This window comes from Grampus griseus (assembly GCF_964374135.1).
Source record: "Grampus griseus genome assembly, chromosome: 20".
Taxonomy (NCBI): Eukaryota; Metazoa; Chordata; class Mammalia; order Artiodactyla; family Delphinidae; genus Grampus; species Grampus griseus.
In genome coordinates this window covers 53,376,476-53,402,993 of record NC_139014.1, presented here as the reverse complement: position 1 = coordinate 53,402,993, position 26,518 = coordinate 53,376,476, and the positions used below count along the sequence as shown (strand labels likewise).

Sequence of the window (26,518 nt, the reverse complement as noted above, 5' to 3'; positions counted from 1 at the left end):
TAATGGATGAAGGGAAGCACCTCCCACCCCACAAGTCCCTGTGGCCTGAGCCAGAGTCAGATCCTGTACTGCAGCCTCTCTTGAATTGCCGGATCACTTGCGCCTGCCAAAGATGGACTTCTTCCCAGGATTCTTGTTGCCCACACTTAAACCGATGAGGAGCCGGGCTTTCTCCTCCTCTTCCTGCTGCTGCACGTTGAGGTCCGATTTAGTTTCCAGCTTTCCCCGGACTTCAGACCCTGCTGCAGGCTTCAGCCTTAGCTTCTCTTTAATTACCTGATAGGTTAGAGAGGAGTAAAAGGGAAGGTAAATATTAATGAGACAGGCAAAATAAATCAAGTGGACCAAGTCAGTAAAGATTTATCAAACTTACATGAAGGCACAATGGGGCAATTCAAATTATAAAATGATCTCTGCTTTCAAGAAGCTTACAGTCTATTAGAACCCACTCTAAACATGAAGTTGTGCCAGCCCTCACTTCCCGAAAAATCAACAGTAGTTAACATATATACAGCAGTCAGTAAACATTCAGTTTAACCATCTGAGCAAAGTCATGGAGAGGACAGGGATAAAAGTCACTCACTTCATTCACCTGCCCCTTTCCCAAGGCTGCTTGTTAATACATGCATCTTACAATGAAATGCTCCTGAGCAGAGGATCTGCTTGCCAGCCCCTGCTAACCAAACAGCCATGAATTCTGCCGGGATACCTGGGCAACCAGGGCTTTGCGGCTGTCCCTCTTGACAGCCATGGCAAAGTCTAGCCATGTCCATGTGTTGTTGTGGTACTCCAGACAGGGCAGCACCAGGTTAAGGTCGCCCCAGTCCACACTGTTCTTCTCACCCTGCAGGAGGGGGAGGGAAGAGAAGAGAAAAAAATATATCAGCTGCCAGTTTTAGTCCAAGCCAGTGAGTCCAAGTCTAGTACCTTCCTGCAGCAGCAACCTACAGATACCTATTTCCCCTTATCTCAGTCTGGTACTGATTCCTGAGGGCAGCAGAGGGAACAGATTTATCACCCACAGACAAGCTTCACAAGCTGAACTATCTCTGTTTTTAATCTCTGATCTTATGCGGTGCCGTTCCCATACTGTTCTAAAAAGTGCTGGGGGCGCTTCCCTGGTGGCACAGTGGTTGAGAATCTGCCTGCCAATGCAGGGGACACGGGTTCGAGCCCTGGTCTGGGAAGATCCCACATGCCGCGGAGCAACCAGGCCCGTGAGCCACAACTACTGAGCCTGCACGTCTGGAGCCTGTGCTCCGCAACAGGAGAGGCCGCGACAGTGAGAGGCCCGCGCACCACGATGAAGAGTGGCCCCCGCTCGCCACAACTAGAGAAAGCCCTCGCACAAAAACAAAGACCCAACACAGCCAAAAATAAATAAATAAATAAATGAAATTTAAAAAGTGCTGGGGAAGGGCAGACCTTGTAGCTGACGCACAGTGGAACCTGTGGGATCTTTATGTAGATGAAGGAGTTGTTCATGGCAGCTCGCTCTTTCATCTTGTCAATATCATCCACAGGGTGCTAGGAAAGAAAGGAAAGAAGAGTGTGCCCCTGAAGCCATCACAGGAAACTCAGGACCCCAAACATCTCCATCTCCTTTCACCCCTGGAATAGACTCAAAGGAAACAGAAAGAAATCCCCAGCCAGGCCAAACAGTGTACCCCAAGACTCTCCCATTTTTCTATCATCAGGGGCATGTCTGATACCTCAGGTGCTTTGCGAAATGACCTTCTGACCCCAGAACTCCGATTCAAGCCCTGTGCCACACCCTTCCCAGGGCCCAGTGGTGCTGCGTCATCTGTTGCAATCAGTTGCCGAGGCTTCACCACTGGTATTCCTATAAAAAAGCAAGTACACTAGCTGTTGTCCTCTTGCTGAAGCCTCAGCTGTCTCTGGGGCTGCTACCTCAGTCTTCTGGAGCTCCACCATTAAAGTTCTCACCAGTAGTCACCAGTTTGGACTTATCTTCTTCATCACCAACCTCGTCATCTTCCACACTTCGTCCAGGAAAGAAAAAGCCCATTATTCTATGAAAGAACTGGTGTGTCAGCTGGATGGTGAGAGGCACCACATTTACCTAAAGAGGAAAAAGGCTGAAGAAGCAATTAAGCTCAGACATCATCCCTCTGTTTACCTACCCCTAACATAACAACGCACAGATAGTTTTTAACTGCCTTTTGTTCCTGGGTCCCCAAAGGACTGTTTACTAACCTCAAAGTGCTCCTTAACAGAAATACCCCCAACGGGGGGCCGGACTTTGCTGAAGAGGCGAAGAGCTAGCTGTCGTCCAGACTGACAGGAGCTCTGGGGCCGCAGGACTACCTGTAGAATAAAGAGTAATAAATCAACCCACAAATCCTCTGCAGAGGAGAGACGAAGCAATGGTCTTGCTAAGCTGGGCAAGCTTCCACCATCTCAGATCCCATTGTTTCCCACAGTAGGTTTATGTGGAAGGGTCACTGCAAATGCCCAGTGTTAGGAAGCATGGGAATGGGCTAGGAATAGGGAAATAAGACTTACCTTATAGACAGCATTGGGGAGGAGGTTGTTCATAGTGAACCAGCCCAACTCCAGAAGATGTTCTGCTGTGTCATCAGATTTATTCACCTATAAAGACAGATTCCCCCACCCCCACCCCCAAACCACTATAATAAGCTTTTCTCAGGAGCTTGCTAGAGTACTGCTACATATATCATTTGTTTTCATGGCCAGGGCACTAAGTGCCTGCAGTACTTTCCAGTCACTGTGACATTCAAAACTGGTCTCGACTTATTTCCAAATGGCCCTGGGGGGTTGGAAGAATAATGAATAATGTCCTGTCCTCCACGCCATGGGTAACTGCAGGAAAGCTGAATGCCAATATAGAATTAATGATTCTATTCTAAGCTGGACTTGGAAGATTACTTCCCTCTGAGCCACATTTCTAGGGATAACCTTATTCAATGAGGGAAGCATTTGATCAAGCTCATCTATATATTATTTAATATTACAAGCAAATGTGTATGAGCGGCACTCTCTGCTCATGTTTCTATCATTATTAATAACCATTAATACCATCATTAACAGTCATATAATAATCAGTCCCTTTTTGTTTATCTCTTTTTGTGAGTTAAGACTCCTGAGAAAGGTCAATGCCTCTCAATACAGCTGTCTTTGTGTGACTGTATACACCCAATACCTTGCTGTAGAGGAACCGCTGCAGCTCCAGTTCAGCAATTCCCAGCTGTCCATCTTCCTCTGTCAAGCGCCATCGTGCCTGAGCAAAGTAGAACTCGGTGCGGCGGACCACACTCACATCTTCTTGCTGCTTTCGCAGCTCCATCTTGTTGGCCTGCTGCAATTGGAAATCCTTAAAACACCTATAAATAGATAGGAGGGTCAAAGCCAATAAGGGCAACAGCATTTGGGTTAGGGGTGGGGCGGAATGCCCTAGAATGATGCAGGAGGTAAACCCAGAGATGGACCTATTCTAGAACAGCTATTCCCTAAATTTTTTCACTGGATTTGTTGCTCCTCAAACCCTGGGCCATGGGAGCACAAATCCCATCTTTAGTTCTACAGCTTCTTGAAAAAGTAGTCTGTTCCTACTAGTAACCCCTATGATTGTATCTGCAATTGTGTTCCTTACTGATCAACTTCAAGACATTTTATTTTTAGTTTAGTTGCACAGTATCAAGGCAACAAAAATGATCTTTCCGAACTACCTGTTTTTCTCCTTTCCCCGGCGGTACTCTAGTAAGGATCCTAAGAAAGGGCTCTCCTGTTCTCAACCTGTTGGCCAAGTCCAACAAGACGCATTCAGGAAAAGGTGCCTGAATCTACTACATCAGCCTTTGATAATACACACTAGACCTAAAGACTTATCAGAACACAGGCAAAAGAAATCGACTCCAGCTGGGGCACTGGAAAAGGGCTGGAAAGAATGCTGTGGCACCTGATGAGGATGTTAAGCTCTTCACTTTCCAGCTGTAGATTGGCCTTCTCCTGGTTTAGCTGCAACTGAAGCTTCTGGTTCAGGTCAAGCAGGTTCTCATTCTTGCTGTCATCCTGCAAAGACTAGGGAGCCAGATAAGGAGAAACTGAGAGATTTCCCTTGTCCTAGGAGACTTCCCTGTCCTCAGATTGCCCGGGAGACTACCTTCATGATAGAATACATCTGCTTCTCCAGCTGCCGTATCTGGGCCACATGCTGCCGCACAGCCTCCTGTAGGTGTAATATGCTGCTGCGCTGCTCCTCAGGATTGCTAGAGATCTCAAGCTGGAACCTGACCCGCTGCTTCTTTTCACTATGCTCCTAAAGGAATGCAAAAGGAAATGAACAATAGACAAGTCTTGTAGTAAAGTAAAACAGAGAAAGGAACAAGAAATGATGATCTCTTCTGGAAAGCTCAACTTTCTCTCTCACCATTAGTGAGAGTAAGGGGTGAGCCAATGCAGAAGATTTGACAATGTGGATTTCACAATAAGCCAGTCCCACAGGGTAGGGGTAGAGGTGGGAAGTGGGAAGTAGTTTGTTTTCAGAGGTATGTAAGTGACTGAGTAAAGAACTGACCAAGAAAAACAAGTAAACACCTCTACAGTCTTAGGGACACTCAGACCTTTCCTAAATAACTAAAATTTCAACTGCTGCTGCTGACTAAAAGAGGATGTACTAACCACAAAGCCCTTTTTCAGTCTGAAGCATGGCTTTTCTTACTGGACCCCAAATAAAGCACAAGGTCTGGTGATTCCTGTGAGACTAACTGGCATTCTATAAGGGCCCATACTCACCTTCCGCTTGGGTTCTACATGGAGCAGCAGGTTGTTGACGATATCCAGGATCATGGCATACTGAGCCGGGTTTGTGGAGATTTCCAGCTCATGGTGGATGAGGGTGAAGGTATCCACAGCCCCTAGGTAATTGTTAGCAGCTAAATAAGAGACTCAGTTTCTCCCTAAATGTCTACCCCATCTCCTAACCCATATCTAGAACCACTTATGTTACTTAACCCCATAAAAGGTCTTGGTGAGATATGCTCATGGGTAGAAACATGTGCTTATTTCAGAGTCAAACAATATCCATTCATTCCAGTAAGTTTTTTTTTTTTTTTGGCCGTGCCTCACCCTCGCAGCATGTGGGATCTTAGTTCCCCAGCCAGGGATCCAACCCGCACCCCTTGCAGTGCAAGTGCGGAATCTTAACCACTGGATCGCCAGGGAAGTCCCCCATTTATACCAGTTCTATTCTCTCCTAACAGAACTTTAAAAATGTAAAGCAAAGTGAAATGTTAATGCCCTAGGCACACTGGGACTCTTAGTAACACTTCTGCCTCAAAACCACTAAGGAAATAACTGCTTTCACAAGTTCCCTAGTCCTCTCCTAAAAGCCTTTCAAAGCCTGAATACCTTCCTGCTTCTTTAGGAGATCTTCCTTTTCCTGGTTCTCATGAACCTCAGGTGGCTTAATCTGAGTTGCCAGCTCAGGATCAATGTCATGGCTGTAACTAATATAGTACATTCGGCAGCTGCAGCGTGAAATGATCCGCTGGACTTGCTGGGCTTGTTGCGCCTCAGCTGGCTGGTTCCAATCTGCGAAGAGGTAGGAAAGAGGTAAGAGAAAGACATTCTCAGAAGAGGTATTGTGAGAGCCTCCCAGCTATGCGTGATGTCTAGGGAACTCCAGACACTTGCTTTCCACATAGCCTAACACAAAGTGGTCCTATTCCACATACATTAATCTTACAAACAGGTAAGGAAATGAGGCCCCTTAAGGATGCATGTCTGCTCCTAACCACGTAATGGGGGAAGAGGTGAGAACTGACCTGTGGTAGTGGTAACCATGCCTCCCACTGCCTGCCCGCTCTCCATCAGCTCCTGCACAGAGTCCAGACTACGCTGCCGGTGCTCCTCAATATTCTTTACCTGAAGACAGGGATACAGGCATCTTTAACTCCTGGGGGACCAGTAGCTTGTCCTGCACAAGCTCCATTATATATCTCCATTATATCCACTATACAAGTTTAACACTATCTAGATTTTCACTGCCTGGAATAGCTTGAAGAATCTCCCAGGGTAAAGGACATATGTCCCTCTCTCCTGACCCAAACCACCCAATTCTCCAAACCCAACTGAGTTACATGCACGTTTTGCCAGGCCTCAGGCCAGAAAAATACAAGCTAGGTTAAAACCAAATCATGTCCCACCTCACACCCATTAGGATGGCTACCAAAAAAAATTAGAAAATAAGGCAAGGATGTGCAGAAATTGGAACTCTGTGCACTGTTGATAAGTAAAATGATACAGCCACTGTGGAATTTCCTCAAAAAATTAAAAACAGAATTGCTGTATAATCCAGCAATTCCACTTCCGGTTATATACCCAAAAGAATTGAAAGGAAGGTCTCAAAGAGAAATTTGTACTCCCATATTCATAACAGCATTATTCACAATAGCTAAAAATATGGAAGTATCCCAAGTGTCCATCAGTGGATGAACGGAGAAGCAAAATGTGGTATTATACATACAATGGAATTCAGGTTTAAAAAGGAAGGAAATTCTAACACATGCTACAACATGGGTGAACCTTGAAGGCATTATACTAAGTGAATAAGCCAGTCACAAAAGGACAAATATATATGATTCCACTTATATGAGACACCTAAAATTTATATATATATATATAAAAGAGAGGTATTTAAGAGTAGTCAAAATCACAGAGAGAGAAAATAGAATGGTGACTGCCAGGACCTGGGGGAAAGGGGAAGTGGGGAGTTACTGCTTAATGGGTATAGTTTGTTTTTCAAGATAAAAATAGTTTCAGAGATGAATGGTGGTGATGGTTGTATATTACGAATGTACTTAATACCACTAAACTGTACACTTAAAATGGTTAGGATGATAAGTTTTATGTTAAGTTTATTTCTTTCGTTTTGGCCACGCTGCGTGGGATGCAGGATCTTCGTTCCCCAACCAGGGATGGAACCCTTGCCCCCTGCAGTGGAAGCACGGAGTCTTAACCACTGGACCGCCAGGAAAGTCCCTTTTTTCTTTTCTTTTTTTTTTAAATGTTTATAAATTTTATACTATGTATATGTTATCACAATTTTCAAAAATGGAAAAAAATCAAATCATGTCATGGGCAAAAAAAATTCATCGAAACCAATGACTTCCCACCCATTTTGGTATTCGTGTGTTTGTGTTCTTGCTGTTTTCTGTCTTCAGACCATTGTGACACTGTTGCCATGGGGGAACGGAACTGAATTCTTTTGACACTCTCTGCCACGTTGAAGTCAAAGTGAATAGAATGAGTGATATGAGAAGAACATAAACAATCTGTCAAGTCACAAAAAAATTCATATAGGAAAGGCAAGATCAAAGTCTTTCCCACCTAAGCCAAGGACATTCCACTCTAATGCTAATATCACAGCCTGAGAAAAAACGAGTTCACTTGCAAAAGAACGCATGCCTAAAAGAAGCAGAGGCCCAGAAAATGTCAGATCTTCTATAGTTCATCCTGCCTATCTTTGCGTGAGTAGTTACCACCTTCTGTGCCTATCTCCTGAGACTACTGGTAAAGGGTACTGCTTGCCTGAACTACAACTGTAATATACCAGCAGGACCTTTCATATTACCAACAACCTGACCCTTACTTGGCTTGACATCTGATTAAATGCTTATTACTTATATAACTCATATAACTTATACTTGGGGTTGAGCCTTAAGGTCATTGGAGTAAGAAGTACCAGCCAGGGAGGAGGGAAGAGGGATTAGCTTTATCCCCATTGAGTAGGATGAAAAATGAAGTATTCACATTGGTCCTAATCGGATGTAGCTGGATCCAGTAACTCATCTGAATGTACCATGCCCAGCACAATGCGGACACTTAACACCTGTTAAATAAGTAACCACAATGCAGAATATTGGCTAGGTACATCTCATAACCATTAGATCTCCCAATAAATCTGATGCAATTATATCACAGAAATTATAGTACAAATTTAGTTTTACCAAGATGCTGAAAAGAAAATTTATAGCTTAGTCCCTGCCAACTGCTCACAATCTCACCTTCTAACAAAAACATTATCTTGACATACACTAAGGCTTCCTCAAACATACTGACTTAAAAGAATAAAACTGGGACTTCCCTGGTGGCGCAGAGGTTAAGAATCCGCCTGCCAATGTAGGGGACTCGGGTTCGAGCCCTGGTCTGGGAAGATCCCACATGCCGCAGAGCAACTAAGCCCGTGCACCACAACTACTGAGCCTGTGCTCTAGAGCCCGCAAACCACAACTACTAAGCCCGCGCGCCTAGAGCCCGTGCTCCGCAACAAGAGAAGCCACCACAATGAGAAGCCCACACTCGCCGCAACTAAAGAAAGCCCGCGCGCAGCAACAAAGACCCAACACAGCCAAAAATAAATAATAAATAAATTAAAAAAAACAAATAAGACTACTTTCCATCTGAATGAAGCTTTGTATTTTTCAAAGTACGTTCTCATTTGATCCTTTCAACAGTTTTCTGAGAGTGAAGTATTAACTCAATTTTACAAATAAAGGTGACTTCCCAAGGGCTCATGGCTACTAAAACAGCAAAGGTGAAATCAGAACTCACATAATAACCTGCCTCCTAGACAAGCAGTCTTTCTACTCAACCTTACCGATTTGCTGAAATGACCAATCATCTTCATCAGAGAGATGAGAGAAAGGGCAGATAGAGAGCTTATCTAAAATTCTGACTTACTGCCTGTTTTTTCGGCTGCCTGCTGATTAGTGTGATCTTATTAATAGGGGTCAGCAATCTCAAAAATAAAAAAGTTCTAACCCATTTTATTCTCATGTAGGGAACTGAGAATCTCCCTTGCAATGAAATAGAATAGTATGAGATTTAAAAAACAGAAAAAGCACTATGTGTTCACAGATCACAGGCCAGAGACTGCCAACAGTTTCTCCATTCAAGTGTTATCATCAGCCTCATTATTCTGCCAACCTGGTAGCAACAGGTACTGTCAAGGATCTTGCAAGCTATTTTGGCGAAAGGGGCCAACTATGGAAAACTGGAGATACAACGGGCCTTCCCAGCCCTGCTGACTAACCTCTAACCAGAGCTGTCGGCCATCCTGCTCAGTGGGGCTGCTTTCAGTGGTGGCAAAGTACTGCATGCCATCCAGTAGGCAAGTCCAGGATGTCTTTTGCTTCAATGTGTCACCATACCAGGCTGGATGGTGTTGGCACTGCAGCAGCTGGGCTTTGGCAGCTGACACAATGACACAGCCTTCTGTCTCCGCTCCACGAAGAACCATCTACGCCAGAGACAGAAGCAGAGTCACAGCACCAGGGCCACAAAGAATATGGAAGGTTAGTGAAAGGGCCTGTACCAATGACTGCAGCTGGGTCTAATTCTGGCTTACTGAGTGCACGCTACTGGTTTTTAGTAATGGAAGTGATTATCCATGATACCTGTTAGAACAATTTTTTGGAGCTCTACCCACCTATTCTTATTTAGAGGTGGGAGAAGGTAAACACATATGACTATGATCTAGCCCTATCTTTAGGTGCTCTAGTAAAGAGAAGGTACCTGGCAGTTGACCAGTTCAATAAGGCAGTTTCGGTTATATATGTCATCCGTCTGGCAGGCAGCAATGCCACACAACTGGTCACTCACACCTGACTCCTCTTCTGTGAACACTACAAACCTATCTGTCTCTTCAATCAGCTTCTGCAACATGTAGGCACCTGGCAGAGAAATATGAAGTGGGGGAAAAGCCACAGAGTCAAAGGGATAGAGAACACATCCAGGGCCAAACTGATCTTCCTTCAATTTCTCTAGAATGTATTCTCCCCAACCTGCAACTCCAGCCCAGCCCACTCCACCCCTTGACCCCTGGGTAAGGGTTGTCATTTCACTGTCCTTCAATTTTAATAAAAGTAACAGATTCCCAAGAGAGACTTAGAAATGCTATCTAAGTGGTAGCAATCCTTTCTCTTAGGCATATCCACCTCTGAATTACTCTAGGATCTTTTTTCCTTCCATTTTGTTCCTTCTCCTTTTCATTTCATATTGTTTTAAATGCTATTTGTTTGTTGACCACTCCTTTCCACATAAACCACTCCCTTGCCATCAGTGTCACTGTTCTAGCTCTACTGCTTTCTCTGATTATGACTTTAGATCCTCTACCTTCTCCCAGGTTTTAGAGATAAGTATATCCCCTAAGGTCTGTCCTTGGCCTGTTCCCTTTTCTTTTTTCTAGAGTTTGTCCAACAGTGTTGTGGTTAAGAGCACAGAATTAGACTAGTCTGCCTATGTTCAAGATCCTATCTCTGCCAGTTACTTGATTGTAACTTTGCTTGCTTTAACCTCTGTCTCAGTTTCCTCGTGTGTAAAATAACACTAACTATCTAATATGGTTGTTGAGAGAATTAAATGGAATAATAATACATAAAGTATTTCGCAGGGTACCTGCCACACAGTAAGCAACTATTATCTCCTTGGCATTAACTCTTAGTTCTATGCTGAAACTCCTAAGTCTCTACCTCTAGCCCTAAGCTTTTAGATCCTCATTTCCACCTGTTTTTTAGACATTACCTAGAGGTACTACTTACACCACAAACTTAGCATGTCCAAATACGAACTTAACAAACCTATACCTCCCCAAACCTGTTTATTAGCCTCTGGCTCTCCTAGTTACCATCAGGCCAGTCACCAGGCTCAAAACCTCAATCATTATCACTTTATCCCTATTTTAACTCCCTCTTCCCACCAGCTGCCAAATCTCTTATACACATAATAACATTTCTATTCATCCCCTCATCTCTATTCCCACTGCCTCTACCTAATTCAGGCTCTCCTTTCCTCTTGCTGAGACACCATAATAGCTTCCTAATTTGTCTCCCCCACCTCCAGTTTCTTTCCAGTCGTCTTTCCATTGCCAGATTTATCTTCCTAAAAGTAAGATTCTAATGACACACCTCTATTCAAAAACCTTCAGTAGTTCACCACTGTTTACTGAATAAAGAACAAAAACTCCTTAGCCTTGTATTTTTGATGGTCTACCTGCAGTTTTCCCTTCCAGCATCTTCACCTGTAGCTCTACTCTATGCCAACCCAAACAGACTGTTCACTCTGCTCTGAACACATTGAGCTTGACCAACTCCACTCCTTTTCAGGATGTTCCCTTTGCTTTTAATGCCCTTGCTCCTCATTTCCACATGTTCAAACCATACTAAGCCTTCAAAGTCCAGCTCAAATGCTACTTCCTCAATAAACCCTTCTCTGATTATAGTCCCTCCTTCACTACAGTCAAGAACAGCTCACATATTCTTTAATTTCTCTCTAGCGGCATTTATCATTTTTCACCTTGTTCTTAAATTCACCATGAACTTGCATTCCTCTGTACTTGTTGTTCCCTCTCCCTAAAACGCCCTCTTTTCTTTGTCTATCAAACTCTTACTCATCTTTTAAGACCCATCTCAATTATATTATCTTCTCTGTGAAGCCTTTCTAGACTTCCCTATGCTGATTTAAATACTTTCTTCTTGAACATTCTTATAAAGCGTCTTCATGACTCTCCCCACACACACCCCCAACTGTGCTGCACAGCATGCAGGATCGTAGTTCCCTGATCAGGGATCGAACCCGTGCCTCCTGCAGTGGAAACACAGAGTCTTAACCACTGGAGCACCACGGAAGTCCCTCATGACTCTTAGTTTCAGAGCTTCCCCCTCATCTTTACATCCCTAATGTCTACGGTCATGTCTGGTACATTATAAACCCTCAGTAAAGCTAAAAAGTGAATCTATGAATGAATTGGAGTGATTGAGTCAGTGAATGAATGAACTAATCTTAGCTCATCCAGAGACGATAAACTTGTTGAGTCAAGTAAAATATCATATATTCTGTATCTCTCACTAAACCCAGCACAGTGCTCTGTGCCTATTAAGTACGCCATAAACACTTATTGACTGAACAAATTAATTCATCAAAACACAAAACAATTCTCTAATCCTTTGTTTCTTTTCCCTAGTCATTGTAAGTCATCACTCCTTCCTGATCCTCTTCTCCTGGCCAAAGGACCAGACAATTTTTTTTTTTTTTTGGCCACACAGCGCAGCATGTGGGATCTTAGTTCCCCAACCAGGGACTGAACCCGTGTCCCCTGCAGTGGAAGCGTGGAGTCTTAACCACTGGAGCGCCAGGGAAGTCCCATGGACCAGACCCTTTAATGCCCCCCATCACTGCTATATAAGACTTAGGTGGCCTAATATGGAAAAACAAGTTTCATCTTTACACACAGATCGAACCAGTCATAATTTAGTCCTTCTCAAACTCCTGTCCGAGCCCACATACATATTCTAAACCTAACCCTATGGAGTCTCGTCTCCCCCAGCTTACCTCCTGAAGACGCCTTATCAGGCTGTCCACTAAAGCTGGGAGTGTTGACAGGAGGTGGGGCTGGGGCGCTGGTCGGAACACTCTGCTTTGGCTTTTTGGCTGGCATCTGGGGATCAATCTTTAACCCCTTCAGAGCCTCAGTAGAGAGATTACGTTTGAGTACAGCTGCCTTTTTGTAGCCATCATATAAACCAAAGGCAATGTCCCGATTGGTGGTTGTCCAAGAAGCCCGTAAATCTACCAAGTGCAGCTGATGTGTGTGAAAAGCAGGATCCCCAACTCGAGTAGAGAGCTCCTAAGAAACAGGAAAAGAACCTCAGAGTAGCATGGAAATTCCCAACATTCCTCCTAGACCACAAATGCAGAGATAAAAAACATGCTTGTTGAGTAACAGACCTGTTCTGAGGGATACAAGACAACCCTAGAGAAAGAAAACCTAAGTGGTCTTAGTGTGTGCACTAGATTACACTCTGACTATATCCACTGTATTTTAAATGACTCAGAGAATTTCAACTAAAATCCTTCCTTAATTGTGTGTGTGGGGGTGGGGGGACCACCAAATAAGGCACTAGAAGCAAAAAGTTTCACTCTATTTCCTGAAGAGCAAGAGACTATCTTTACAAGGAGAGGGAAAGAAAGGAATTTTCAAAAAGAGGGATGGTGATACTAGTGAGTGCATCATAAAGTAACAACATATATAATTAGAGTGTAGTTTAGGAACATCACCAGGGACTTAGCCTGAAACCTACTGCTATGGACTGAATTGTGTACCCACACCAAATTCGTATGTTGAGGCCATAATCCCCAATGTGACGGTATTTGGAGATAGGGCCTTTAGGAGTAATTAGGTTTAGATGAGGTCATGAGGGTGGGGCCCTCATGACAGGATTAGTGTCATCATAAGAAAAGACATAAGAAAGCTTCCTGCTTTTCCTGCCAGGTGAGGTCACAGTGAGAAGGCAGCCATCTGCAAGCCAGAAAGAGAGCCCTCACTGGAGGAACCTGGTCCTCACCAGGACCATGCTGGCACCTGATTTTGGACTGCCCAGCCTCCAGAAGTGTGAGAAATTTCTGTTGTTTAAGCCACTCAGTTTATGGTATTTTGTTATGGAAGCGTGAGCCGACTAAGACACCTACTGATACAGAAAAGGCAGTAAAGAGAATGTGTCAGGCGGTACCTCCTCAGCTGTGCGATTGCTGTGCCGTTGGTAGGTAAGGGAGGACAGGCTCAGTAGGTGGGTCTTTGTTACCAAGGGATCAAGGCAGTGGTCAGCATTCTCTTCAGTGGGCGAGGCCATCAGGTAAACAGTCACCTGACTTAAGTCACTAACCATCTGGGTCACACTCCAGTCAGAGATGAGGCGCCGCATCACCGTGCCCGCTGAGAAAAAGAGGCATAAAGAGCCCATGCAAACCAGTACAGAACAGTGTGGGACAGAAAGAGGAGGGAAGGGAACTGAGAAAGAGGACAAGGAATAGGCAAGGACAAGTGGTGGGAGCCTTTGATCTTACCTTGAGGCATAAGCCGCTGAGTTCCCCGAGTGAAGACGTGGCCCTGACTGCACTCAATTTGGATGCCACGTTGCTGGGCGAATGAGGCCCAATAATGCACCTGGCAACAAGACAGCATAACACTGAATGAAGGATGGCATCAGAGAGACGATTCAGAGACCCAGTAAGAGAAAACAAGAAAACTAGAGAAGGGGAACAGAACTGCAGATGTCAGCAGCACCGTCAAAGCTGACCTGCAGCTGGGGAAAGAGTGCAGTATAGGAAAGCTGCTTGTAGTGCTGGCCAAGTTTCTTCTTGCTGGGTTTCAGGTTATTGAAGAGCTTTCCCCTACAAATAGGCCTTGTGACACTAGTCCAAGTTGCCCAGAAGTTCTGCATCCAGCGCAGGGTGCTACTATACAGCAGAATTCGGGGCTGGGATATTGCTGCAAAGGAAACGACAGACATTTCCTAGCTGTGGTTAAAACACAGAGATGAAGCTAAATCCTTCCCTAGCTTCAGGTTTTAGAGATTTAAAAACCCAAACAGCACTCAAGCCTCACACTCAATATCCCCAACACCCTCTCCTTTCAAAGACCCAAGCTCCCTACTTTCACCAATCCTCTTCCAAAAAAACATCTTGACCCAAACCCTCCTTTGCTCTTTTCCTATCCCCTCTCCAGAGGGTCAGCTGAAGTCCTTGGTGTCTAAAGTTCATCCTCCCAAGCCCTTCCTCCCCGCTGCCCCAGATCCAAGCCTCACTTCCACTGTGCCGAGTCAGATCCATCTTGATGGAGAGATTGAGGTTCTCAGAGCGAAAGGCCCGGTAGGAGTCATGAAGCTGGCCCAAGGGCACCTCAGGCAGGAACTCTGGGGCCCGTAGAGTGACACCATGGTGATCATGGGGGTTCCCATGACATAGCCACTGCAGGTCCAGTGTCATGCAGAGGTCAGGCAGGTGAAGGAAGCAGCAGTCATCATACCTGGCTCACAACAGAGCCCTGGCCCTTAGTGCCCTGGTCACTTGCAGCCCCTCGGCTCTTCCCCTCTCCCCCCACCCTGAGTCCCACACCCTGTTGAGGCCCCATCTATCACCCCACTCACTTAGAGGCTGTTCTCACGTTGACATCCAAGTCACCCTTGAACACAAACTGACCAGGTTTCCAATGAAAAGACAGCTGGTTCCACTCCCAGTGCATATTTTCAGTTGTGTTGTATGGATCCTATAACCACCCCAAAAACTTGGTCAGATATGAATAAACATATCACCTTCACCTCCCAAATCAGTACCTTTCTCTCTTCCCCCATGTGCTGTACAAGCCCCAACCATACCATCCTAATAAGAAAACAGTTCCTCTGGACCCCTCACCTCAGTAGCCAGCTGGTGCAGGTTTGCCTGTTCAATGTCCATGTGCCAGTCCCCATGGAACAGAAGACGGCTCTTGTCCCACCAGGGCAAGGGTGGGCTGGGGTCAGCTGAGGGCTTGGTCAAGAGGTCCACAGACTGGCCAATCAGTGTCCAGGCTGGATCCCAACACGGGCCCCATACCACTGTGTACTGGAAGATTTCCGCTGGGGTAGAGGAGCAAAGGGCACAGCCTGCTATACAACTTCATCCCTCTCTTCTCCCTTCACTCCAGAAAGGCTTCAGCTCATCTCCCACCCCAGCCATCACCAACATCTCAGTCAAATCATTTGCCCTCCTCTACTCACAGTGAAAGTCGTGATAGAATTTGAGTGGGGGCATGTTCCTCTCCACTGCCACGTTACCCCATGGAAGCCCCAAGTGCAGGATTTGACGCCGACGCGAGCAAGGCTGACCGCTCTGCTCGGTGCCCACAAGTCGACCCATCAGCCGCCAGTCACGGATCTCAAACAAGTACCGGGGATAGTCTCTTATCCGAACTGTTATTATAGGGAGGATACACACCAGCTACTCAGGAAACTGTCTTAGCACTCTCGGGCACTTTCCCCCCCGCTACTATTTTTACCCATCTATTGATATTTTACAAGATCAACTGAGAGAATAAGAGTTGGCAGTCGGCAGCAAGACTGAAAAAGTGCACGGAGACCCTGAGCAGACAGTGAGGGGAATAACACTGAGACCCAAGAGCCGCACTAACCCTGAAGATGACTGTGTTAGTACCTTTGTGTTTAGCCAAGCGGTTTCAGGGTGAAATTCAGGAACAAAGAAAGGGAAGAGGAGTCCACCCATCCCACTCCACCCACCTCAAAACAGCCACATTTCCCAATATAACTGAGCTCCTCTGTAATCACTCAAAGACCTCCCTGGACAAGGGCAAACACTAGGCCCTGCAAATAGGGAAGTACTACTTACCCAGAAATGTCTTGACACTGCACTTGAGCATACGACACCACTGGATGACAAGATCTACCCCCTCCGCAGGAAAAGGGCTGCCTGGATCAAGCTCTCGAACCTGCTCTACCACACGCTCAGGCCCGTGGAAGGAGGCATCTGCCAGAGCCACCAGCTCTAGCCCTGCCAGGCTCCAAGTGAGCAGTGCCCGGCGCATGGGTGTGTTGCCATAGAGACGACGGGAGCGCTGGATGTAGATTTCGATGTTTTTATGTTCCAAAGAGGCATAGAGTTCCTCAATTTTGCGGGCAGGCAATAACTCCCCATGCTGCTTCCGAAGAGCAGCCACTTTGGCATCCAGCAACTGCAGCCTTTTGGCACTCTCCTTACTTTCATCCTTCATCAGTTCATAGTTATCACGAAGTTTCACCTCAAAAATATCATCCAGGAAAACCCATGAGAAGTGCTGAACCTTCAAGAGTAGATCAGGTGGGAGGTGGGCAGAGCTTGGAGAAGCCTGAGAACGAGTTCCTCCATGCAGTCCCTTCAGCCATTTCTGAACTCCCACAGCCTCATCCAGAGTTCGAGAAAAATCATACTGATAAGGAAACTCCACTGAGACTGAACCCACGGAGAGGAGCCAAACACGGTTCCGGAGGGTCTGCAGCACAGGGAAGGGGTTCCGGTGGAGGATCATCTCCTCCAGCTCAGGCAGCAGCTGCACCTCCACCTCCTTGAAGTTGAAGATGCTATTGCCATCGAACCCAGCAGCCAGCTCTGGGCAGTAAGCCTGCAGTGAACCCCCGTGCCGGCTCAGAGACACACTCTCTGCAGCCAGGGTAATGAACCTGTCCTCAGCTACAAAAGCTGTCAGCTTAGCTGTGCTCACCTCTAGAGTCAGGTTTAGCAGCCGCTTTGGGGGAGAGGGCTCAGGGGGACAGCCTTCTGGCTCACAGGCAGTCTCTGGAGTCTCTAGTGCAACAAGTGGAACAGTCTCAGGAAACAGAGTAGCTCTTAGTAGGTCTCGGCACTGCAGGGTGGCCAGGATATGCTGGTACAGGTACATGTGATCTGGAGGGCTCCAGAGTAAGGTCAGCCCTGCACCACACTGAACCTTTAGAGAGCAAGAGAAAAGGATCTATCAATTACAATGTCCCAGAACACAAGAGACACACCTGGCTCAAGAACCATCTCCACTCAGAAGTCTCTCCTGAGTCATCACATTAATTACCCCCTTGTTTTGCTCCTCTTTGCACTAATAAACTGAGCTAACAGTTCTTAACTTATACTTACAAGCACTTACACTTTTTTTTTTTTTTTTTTTTTTTTGCGGTACGCGGGCCTCTCACTGTTGTGGCCTCTCCCGTTGCGGAGCACAGGCTCTGGACGCGCAGGCTCAGCAGCCATGGCTCACGGGCCTAGCCGCTCTGCGGTATGTGGGATCTTCCTGGACCGAGGCACGAACCCATGTCCCCTGCATCGGCAGGCGGACTCTCAACCACTGCGCCACCAGGGAAGCCCCACTTACACTTTTTAAGTCCTCCTCAACTGGATTCTAAATTGTCTGAGAGTAGAGGCCATGTATTTTATTATTTTTTTTTAACATTTTTTTTTGGATGTGGACCATTTTTAAAGTCTTTATTGAATTTATTACAATACTGCTTCTGTTTTATGTTTTGGTTTTTTGGCTGTAAGGCATGTGGGATCTTAGCAGGGATCAAACCCACACCTCCTGCATTGGAAGGTGAAGTCTTAACCACTGGACTTCCAGAGAAGTCCCGAGGCCACATATTTTAATTCTGGTATCTACCACAGTACATCCAGTATATATACATGTACTCAATAAGTTATTTGGCTTTATGTTTCTGCTCATGAGTTATCTTTCTATAACAACCACACTCTGTAAAATAACCATTGCAACAATCAACTGGAAAATGTTTCATGCATTGATTGCACCTTGACTTAATTCTTAAAATGTATAAAGAGTACTGGTCACACAAGTTAATACAGCAATTGACCTATGGGAAAGTATGCCTCAAACAAGGGAGTAAAGACCTTGTCAGCTTGAAAAACAAAGTCAATTCTCAATAGTTAAGCAGAGAAAATTTAAATCCCCAGACAAAAAAATTCCTTTGAGTTCCAATCTCTGAAAAGGAAACTCTTCAGTTTCCAAAGGAAGCTGAAGTCTGATGAACAGGAACATATCCCACTCTCCCCTCAAGAGGGCCTTACATCTGTCTGATACTCTGAGGAGAAAGATATTGGGAAGCCTCTCAAAACTTTCCAGTGCCCCCATCTTCAGATCTCTTCCAGTCTTTTGATGAGCTGAGTGCTTCAGTAAAATGATACCAGATCGTGACCTTTAAAAGCCCTATATTTTTCAGATATATGCACTGAAATCTTTACAGTTGAAATTATATGTCTGGTTTCTGCTTCAAAATAATCCCAGAGAAGAAGGCAGGGATGACTGCTCAGAGTTTAGCTAAATGAAGCTCGTCGTAAGTTGGTAATTATTGAGGCTGGATATGGATGCATGGAAGTTCGTATATTCTCTCTAGTTTTATATATATTTTAAACTCCACATTAACAGTTAAAAATGTACAGAACAAGGGCTTCCCTGGTGGCGCAGTGGTTGAGAATCCACCTGCCAATGCAGGGGGCATGAGTTCAATCCCTGGTCTGGGAAGATCCCACGTGCAGCGGAGCAACTAAGCCTGTGTGCTACAACTACTAAGCCTGTGCTCTAGAGCCTGTGAGCCACAACTACTGAGGCCGCATGCCACAACTACTGAAGTCCACGCGCCTAGAGCCCGTGCTCCACAACGAGAGAAACCACTGCAATAAGAAGCCCACGCACTGAAACGAAGAGTAGCCTCTGCTCACCACAACTAGAGAAAGCCCACGCGCAGCTACGAACACCCAACACCCAACACGAGGTGTTATATTTCTCATAGGTGAGTTTCACAACATGACTCAAGACTGGAAAATGCTCTAAGCCTAGGAAAAAACCAACCTGACTCCACCTCCCCACAGAAGCATTACCTCTAGAGAGCGGATGCTGCTGTGATAGGTGATGGAGAGCATGGAGAGGCTGAGCACTGGAGTGGGGATGTCAGGAGCCTTACAACAGGGTTGCATCTTCTCTGTGACCGACTTTACCAGCGCAAGCACAAGTCCTTGAACACCCAAGGTGGAGGTTTCAGCACTTCCCAGGACGGTCAGTGTGTCCAGTCGGATCTCTGAAGCACCTAACATCCAGAAACCATGTCAGGCTTGGTTCTCAGCTCTCAAATGGCAACTTTAGTCCTCACTCTCCCTCCTTCCTTATTCCTTTCACTCTAGCTATCCTTACTCCCCACACCTTCCTAACCTCATTTCTCATGTTTTAGGGAAGTTTTTCCTCTCCCATTTTAACCTAACTAGATCTGGCAGGGCCAAAGAAGTTCCCAAACTCCTACCAATTCCCCAGAGGTATATCAGTTACTCTCTAGAACTAGATACACAAAGAAATAAAAAACTAACTGCATCTCATTCTCTTGATCAGATATCAAAGCTGTCTTTTTCTCATGCACCTTGCTATTTGTAAACCCTTAAGAAACATCAAGAAGCCCAATAGTTATGCAAGACCTTCCAACATTTCATGCCTCTAATTTAGAAAATTTTCATATAATTGGTCTTATTAAGTGAGAAGGAGCAGCATAATCTGCTTAGGTTACAAGCCACCCACTTCAGTACAGATTTCCTGTCCCACTTACCGACCAGGGCAGAAAGGGTGAACAAGTTCATGTCCTCCACCTTCAAGTCCACCTTCCACAGTAACGACACAGATTCCCCAAATGAAGATTCCCTAGAGACAGCTGACTTCCCAGATTGTGGGCCCATCAAGGACAATATCCGAGAAAGACACTGAGCACAGGTATCTGATACTTCTACCTGCAGTCCTCGGATGGTACAATCAAGAAACAGGGTGTCTGACTGAGTGCTGGACAGGCCCAGAGGCTGGTTATAGCTACCCTAGAAAAGAAGCAGAAGGACTCCATCAGAAGCATGCCAACACACAGTTCTGTAACGCACTGATGCATCGTCTGCTGCCAAAAAAAGATGCTCAGTGCTCTAAAGCATGGTAGGATGAGGAAACTTCACCGGCTACTATTCACCAAAGTCCCCACCTACCTGTAGTGTGAAGGAGTCCAGGACAAGCGCCTCACCCCAAACATGCATATTGGGTGGGTGGGGTGCCCGCTGAATGTGGGAGTCACTGCCCACCCGCCAGCAGAGGTGGTCCACAGTCAGGACACCCCGCTGATGGATACTTTGTGGTCTCAGGTGTTGGTAATCTGAAAAAAGAAGGTGGGAGAGAGGAGTTCTTTGGAGCCACAGTGGCCATCAATTGGGCCGAGCTCCACTAATGAACAGATTCTTGTTCCTCTTCCATTGCACAGCCTTACCCAGAGAGATGGAATTGAATCCCAAGGCAAAGGGTGGTGTATCTCCAAGCTGAATGGAAACGTTGACATTGGAGATGGAGGTGCTAAAGATGATAGGAGCCAGGATTTGAGGGAAGGTTCTGCATAGGGATAAGACATCACTGTTTGATAAGGAAAGAATTGCAACTTCCTACTATGTAACAGACTCCTGAATCTCTCAAAAGACAGGGTGAGTTTTGTTGTGATTCTCAGGATGGGAGGCAACTAGAAAAAAACAGACTGAATTCATCAGTTCGCTCCCACTCCCAGTGATAATCCAGAGACTTATTAGGTTGAACCAGATGAAACTGCCATTTTCGTAGATCGAATGTGATGAAATCAGTATATCTTATGATTTAACTTACTACAATCAAAAGCATCGCTTCCGAACTGACCTTAAGTTCTCTATGCCAACACAATGCAAGTACTACACAGAGTCATGGCACTGCTGACATGATCTGTCACCTTATAATCTAAGGCAGACGAGATACTGTTATCATTTAAGTTCAGTTCAACAAATGTTCAATTCGTATAACAAGGAACTGTGCTGGGCATTGAGGACATAAAAGCAAAGAGGATGTCATTCTACCACCAGAGTCTAGTCTAACAGGGAAGATATATAAAATAGGTTTGCTACCGAGTCTGAGCTACTGAAACTGAGATTTAAAAAGCTCAAACAATCAGGGACTTCCCTGGTGGCACAGTGGTTAAGAATCCGCCTGCCAATGCAGGGGACACGGGTTCGAGCCCTGGTCCACGAAGATCCTACATGCCACAGAGCAAATAAGCCCACGCACCACAACTACTGAAGCCCGTGCGCCTAGAGCCCGTGCTCCGCAACAAGAGAAGCCACCGCAATGAGAAGCCCGCACACCGCAACGAAGAGTAGCCGCCACTCGCCGCAACTAGAGAAAGCTCAAGCGCAGCAAAGACCCAACGCAGCCAAAAATAAAAAATAAAAAGATCAAACAATCAAATACATATTTAACACAAAATGCCACTTTAGACCAAAAAATCCAGGAATCCACCTGATAAAATGGTGGCTGAAAAAGATTACACTGACCTTTTTTTCGTTTGCTTAATAACAGATGAACTAGACTCTTGGGTCTCCAGGGCTAGCATGTGCAGCCAGTGAGAGAATTCCAGATGCCGGTAATGAATAATACAAGTGTTCAGAACCAGGGAGGCTGCGAGGTCAATGGTGGTCACCTGGAAATAAGAACACCAGAACTGTGGGCTTAGGTTTAATTTCATTAGCTCATGATGCGATGATGCACAGAGAAAGAAGAAAAGGAATGATTCTTGGTCAACACACCTGCACACTAGCTTTGAGGGAGTTGAGGCAGACAATGCGCTGGCGGCTCTGGGACAGCAACAACCCATCTGTAAGGGCAAAGGGCAGATCAGAAGGAAACACTGGAAGGGCAAGAGGTAAGACTAGGAGAGAGTAAGAGGCAGGCAAGGAGATGAACAGGTCACCAACACTATTTTCTTTCAGTATGTTGCCACCTCCCCTTCCTCGGTTACAGTGATATTAAATTAAGAAGACCAAGTGGGGCATTGGGGAAGAGTGTGTCTGGTCCTCCCATTCTCTCTCAGTACCAGTATCCCCACCCATGGACCTTTCAGAAGGAGTTCAGTGCTCATCTGTGCCATATCAGAGTTTGCTGTGAAGCTTCGAAGGGGCAGCTGATCCTCATCACGGTGGTACAGGAAATGCAGCAGCTTCAGTGTCCAATTGAGGTGCCTGGACCAGAGACAGACTCTGGCTTAGAAATATGTGGGATGCTATTCCTACTCCCTTTATCCCCTCAGACAAGCTCAGTGCAGCTACTAGGCTGGTTATGGAGACCCCAGCACATAGCTCCGACTATCTCTCTCCACACTTCTGTCAGGAGAGATCTCACCTCTTTTGACTATTCATGGACAGCACCACACTTGTGATCTCCATCTTCACCTTGATTTGGTCTGGCAGCTGCTGAAGGAGGTACAGGCCAGGCAGAGTTGGCTCAGCCAAGTTCTCTATCACCTCTGAAAACATGAATGAATAAGACAAGAGTCATCAATCCTTAACACTCAAGTCTCCCAACACGCTGTGCCCTCTTTGGCCAAATCCTCCCATATAAAGTAGGCTAAGCAAACACCCAATCTTAGGTCATAACACAAAGATCCCAGAGATCCAGGGACTTGCTGTACTTCCTTCCCCAGAGTCTAAAAAACAGTATGGAAAGCAGGTTGTTACAATGAAAAGAATATGGACTTTCGGGCCAAATAATTTAAACCCCATTTTCACTACTGACTAGCTAGGTGATCTCAGTCAAGTAACCTATCTAATCTTCCTACGCTTCAGTTTCCTCATTTGTGAAATGTTAAGGAGTTAGTACAGGAACATACACAAAACACAAAGTACAGGTCTAATTCATGATAATTACCCACTAAATGTTAGTTCTTTCACGCACCACAAGCAAATGCCCTATTTCCTCTAGCTATCCTCAAAGGCCAGGGTCAAAGGCCAAGGCACTAACAAATCACACCTGAACAAGCGGTGAGACCACTATTTCTTTTCTACTTCCAAACTAACCCGAGAACAGGGAAGCTAAGAAGCTCACTGACTGGGGCTTTACCTGAACAGGGAACAGGCTTGGATGCCAGGCCTGGGCCCTGGCGCAGCAGCTGACTATGGAAGAGGCCCTCATGCAGTTCAGCATGGAGTGTCCACACATCCACAGTGATCGCCTTCAGCTGCCGGCTTCTGATGCCCACCTCTAGACACAGCTTTAGGGTAAGTGAGAGCTCCGCTAGACAGGTGTTCTCCTATAGGGAAGATACTCCTCTAAGGTGTGAACGCGTAGGGAGCTTGGGATCAAAATGCTGTGATCTGGAACACATCCTTGAGGGAACCCCATAGCACACAGAATCTGGAATGTAAGCCCTAAGCTCCTTCATACCTCATGCCCAGAAGAAAACAAGGCATCTGAATGACCATGGCATACTCACCAACTGGCCACTCTTTAGAACTTTGCTGTTGATCTGACTTAGGCTCACCTCACATTTCAGCCTGGGAAAGGAAAAAGATTAACAGCACTTGGCCCCTTTCCTCACCATTTACCTTCAATCAGGCTTTGTGGGCTGGAAGGCACAAGGCAAGCATTAAGTGCCTAATCTTACTCTCTCCTCAAATTACACAGAATGAGAACTTGACACCTTGATAAGAAAGCCCTGACATCCACCCACCCTAAAACAACTATAAGGCAAGAAAGGGACTAGCAAACCTTCTACCCAGTGCTTACCTCTTCCCATCACAATCCAAAAGAAAACTGCTATCTCTGATCTGAATATGCCACAAGGATTCAGAAGTAGCCACCTTGAGAACCATGATGTTTATAGAATCTACATGAATGGAGAACAGCTGAAAAAAAGATGCAAAAATGAACGATAATTAACATCAAGGCAACGTCCTTCCTTTCCAGTGGAAAAAGAATAAGAGGCAGCTCTTAGTATTATGCCTCAAATACAGCAAAAAAAAATCCACCCATGACTCCACAGCCAGCCATTCCTACTTCAGTCCAGCAAAGTGGGAAAGTAGTCTCACCTGGCAGAAGATCTTCAATAAGGATGGGCTGAAGGACAGCTCCTTTTGGTGCACCCCAGTACTCTGGGAGAATGGGGCAAACAGGCCAGAAACCTTCTGTAGGTCTGTTCTGATACGTACTTCGCCGAAGCACAAGGCCACATAGTGTCTGCCCAGAAGAGAAATCTCACTGCCATCATGTCCATCCCTTCCATAGCAGTCTCTTCCCCTCCCTCACATTCACCTTCCCATCCTCCCTAAAAATGTAGCTCAAATCATGGAAGATAGTCTCATAGTAGTTATCAATATCTGTCCCACAAAACAATAGCTTCAAGGCTAATCCAGAGACATCAGCAAGAACCCACTTCCCTCCTTGGGCTGTGAGGCCTCTGTAACAGAATCTCATTTTGCAAACCACAATCCCAAAATATTCCCCAGGAGGAGAGTGAGGTGATAGGGTACTCACGGCAGATCATGGCTAAGGAGTTTGCTGGAAATCCACAGGCTATCAATTTCCTAAAACAGTGTGGGAAGAAGCTTTGTACACTAGCGGCTAGGCAAGCCAAGAGCAGCGTGACAAGATAGGAAGGGGTCTAAGGAGAGGAGGACGTGCTATAGCCCTTCCACTAAATATTCTCTATCCCATTTCCACCAGCTTCTCTCCTCGACACTATATCCTGTTCCTCTAATGACACTGATTGAACTTGTTTAGTATTTCTCTTTTATGGATATGTTGTCCTGTTTCCCCTCTTACATTAGAACAGTAAGCTCTTCTACTTTCTGTTATCTTTGTTCTGTGCTTTACTTCTGTATCTTTCTTACATGCCCTGGACACCCTGTGCCTTATAAGCATTTATAAAAGAACTTGCATCAATTCCAGTGTTCCTAAACTAGCTCTAAAATCATCTTGGCAAAGGGATGGCAAGGCCGGGGTTAACTAGGAAAGCCACCAGAATATTTTAAAAAAGGAAATTAAAAGTTGAAATTCAGTTGGATCAACCCAAATACATTCCCAGGAAGTTTCCTAGGACTCACCACTGTTTGCTGGTGCTGCTGAAACTTAAGACTGACATTTTGAATCCAAAAAAAGGAGCCAATCTTTAGTTCTGCCTGCAGCTTCCGCTGACACCACTTGGTGGCCAACCGGACCACAAGCCACCTGCAGAAAAATCCTTGTGAGTTCATAGGACCCTCTCCCAATTATTGCCTCCCTCACCCCCTGCGGGTCCTAGAAGGCCATGCAAAGGGACATGAACTGGAGGTGGATCTTCTTGGCAACCCTCCTGTCTCCCAAAACACCACTCTGTCACATACATTCAGCCACGCTGATCAGGACCGTAGCCCCAGAGTGTCCCCTCCACCCAGATGAAACGAGCCGAACTAAACTCCACCTTTTAAGTTGGAGACAAAAGAAGGCAACCCCTCAAATCCTCAGGAACCCCAGAGGTAGAGAGAAGAGGCCCCAACAGGAGTCGAAGTACAGGCATCCGTGCCAGATGTGCCATCACATAACCCGCAAAAGGTCTCCTTCTCCGCCCTCCAGACAGGTGTCTGCGGGAAGGCAGTGCGGGCTCACACCAGCCCGGCTCAAATGCCGCTCTCCCTGGGCAGCCAAACCTGTTCCGGCTCCCCAGGGCGAGGCTGCAGGTGCCCTTCGCGCTCGGGGAAGGGGACGTTCAGGGGCATGTGGATGGGGAAAGAAAAACCAGCCAGCCGGGGCCCCCCTCATTCACACCCCTATCCGCTCCCCAATCTCAGCATCTTCTCAGGCCTCGCCCGCTTGCTCAGTCTCCCCCCACTCTCGGTTCCTCCGCGCCAGCTCCGGTCGTACGCCCCGGCTCGACCCCTCCCCGCGTTGCGCGCCCCCTCCTCGGCCCCTCCCCCTCCGCTGCCCGCCCACCTCCCCCAAGACCCCTCCCCCTCCCGCGCGCCTCTTTCCAGCGCGCGCCCACCCCTCAGTCTCTTTTCCTTCCCTTCCCGCCATCCCCCCCACACACGCCGTAGCCGGGATCCCCTCACCGGCCTAAGAAGAGGGCGCTAAGCGTAACCAACAGCAAGGCCAACAGCGCAGAGAAGAACAGGGGCATTCCGGCCCCGGCCCAGCCTGGCTCCGGCCCCCGCCCTGCCGGGGCGCCCCTCCCGCCCCGCCGGCTCCGAGCTGGGCCGCCGCGGGCCGACCGGCAGCACGCGCAGGGATGGCGCTGGGCGAGGAAGCGTTGGCGCGCGTGCGCCCCGCCCCCCCCACAGCCCGCCAGCCAGCCAGCTGTCTCCCTGCCGCGCCCCGCCCGGCGCCCGCGATCCA

The 26,518-nt window shown here is 46.5% G+C and overlaps 1 protein-coding gene across 4 annotated transcripts; it reads right to left on the bottom strand.

Moving 5' to 3' along the window:
- Positions 1 to 84: 84 nt before the first annotated feature.
- BLTP2 (bridge-like lipid transfer protein family member 2) lies at positions 85 to 26,366 on the bottom strand. Of its 4 annotated transcripts, XM_082678402.1 has the most exons (39): positions 26,236 to 26,366; positions 25,252 to 25,375; positions 24,683 to 24,732; positions 24,238 to 24,385; positions 23,936 to 24,054; positions 23,643 to 23,703; positions 23,270 to 23,459; positions 22,553 to 22,676; positions 22,268 to 22,392; positions 21,961 to 22,028; positions 21,709 to 21,854; positions 20,628 to 20,746; positions 20,353 to 20,516; positions 19,935 to 20,193; positions 19,222 to 19,427; positions 16,201 to 17,293; positions 15,576 to 15,767; positions 15,232 to 15,434; positions 14,967 to 15,085; positions 14,625 to 14,845; positions 14,118 to 14,308; positions 13,885 to 13,984; positions 13,551 to 13,753; positions 12,373 to 12,667; positions 9,559 to 9,716; positions 9,077 to 9,283; positions 5,808 to 5,907; positions 5,392 to 5,574; positions 4,777 to 4,898; positions 4,145 to 4,300; positions 3,941 to 4,062; positions 3,185 to 3,365; positions 2,527 to 2,613; positions 2,218 to 2,328; positions 1,948 to 2,083; positions 1,713 to 1,843; positions 1,426 to 1,527; positions 710 to 844; positions 85 to 276 (listed from the first exon to the last, which is right to left on the bottom strand). In XM_082678402.1, exons 1-39 carry the CDS (start codon positions 26,301 to 26,303, stop codon positions 94 to 96), a joined length of 6,702 nt encoding a protein of 2,233 aa, XP_082534528.1. In that variant the 5' UTR covers positions 26,304 to 26,366; the 3' UTR covers positions 85 to 93. The 4 variants fall into 4 exon arrangements, 3 of the variants coding, with proteins under 3 accessions (XP_082534528.1, XP_082534529.1, XP_082534530.1); XM_082678403.1 differs by lacking the exons at positions 25,252 to 25,375; positions 26,236 to 26,366 and having other exon boundaries at positions 24,238 to 24,300; positions 24,683 to 24,733; XR_014298285.1 differs by lacking the exons at positions 85 to 276; positions 710 to 844; positions 1,426 to 1,527 and having other exon boundaries at positions 1,948 to 2,099.
- Between the last annotated feature and the right edge of the window lie 152 nt (positions 26,367 to 26,518).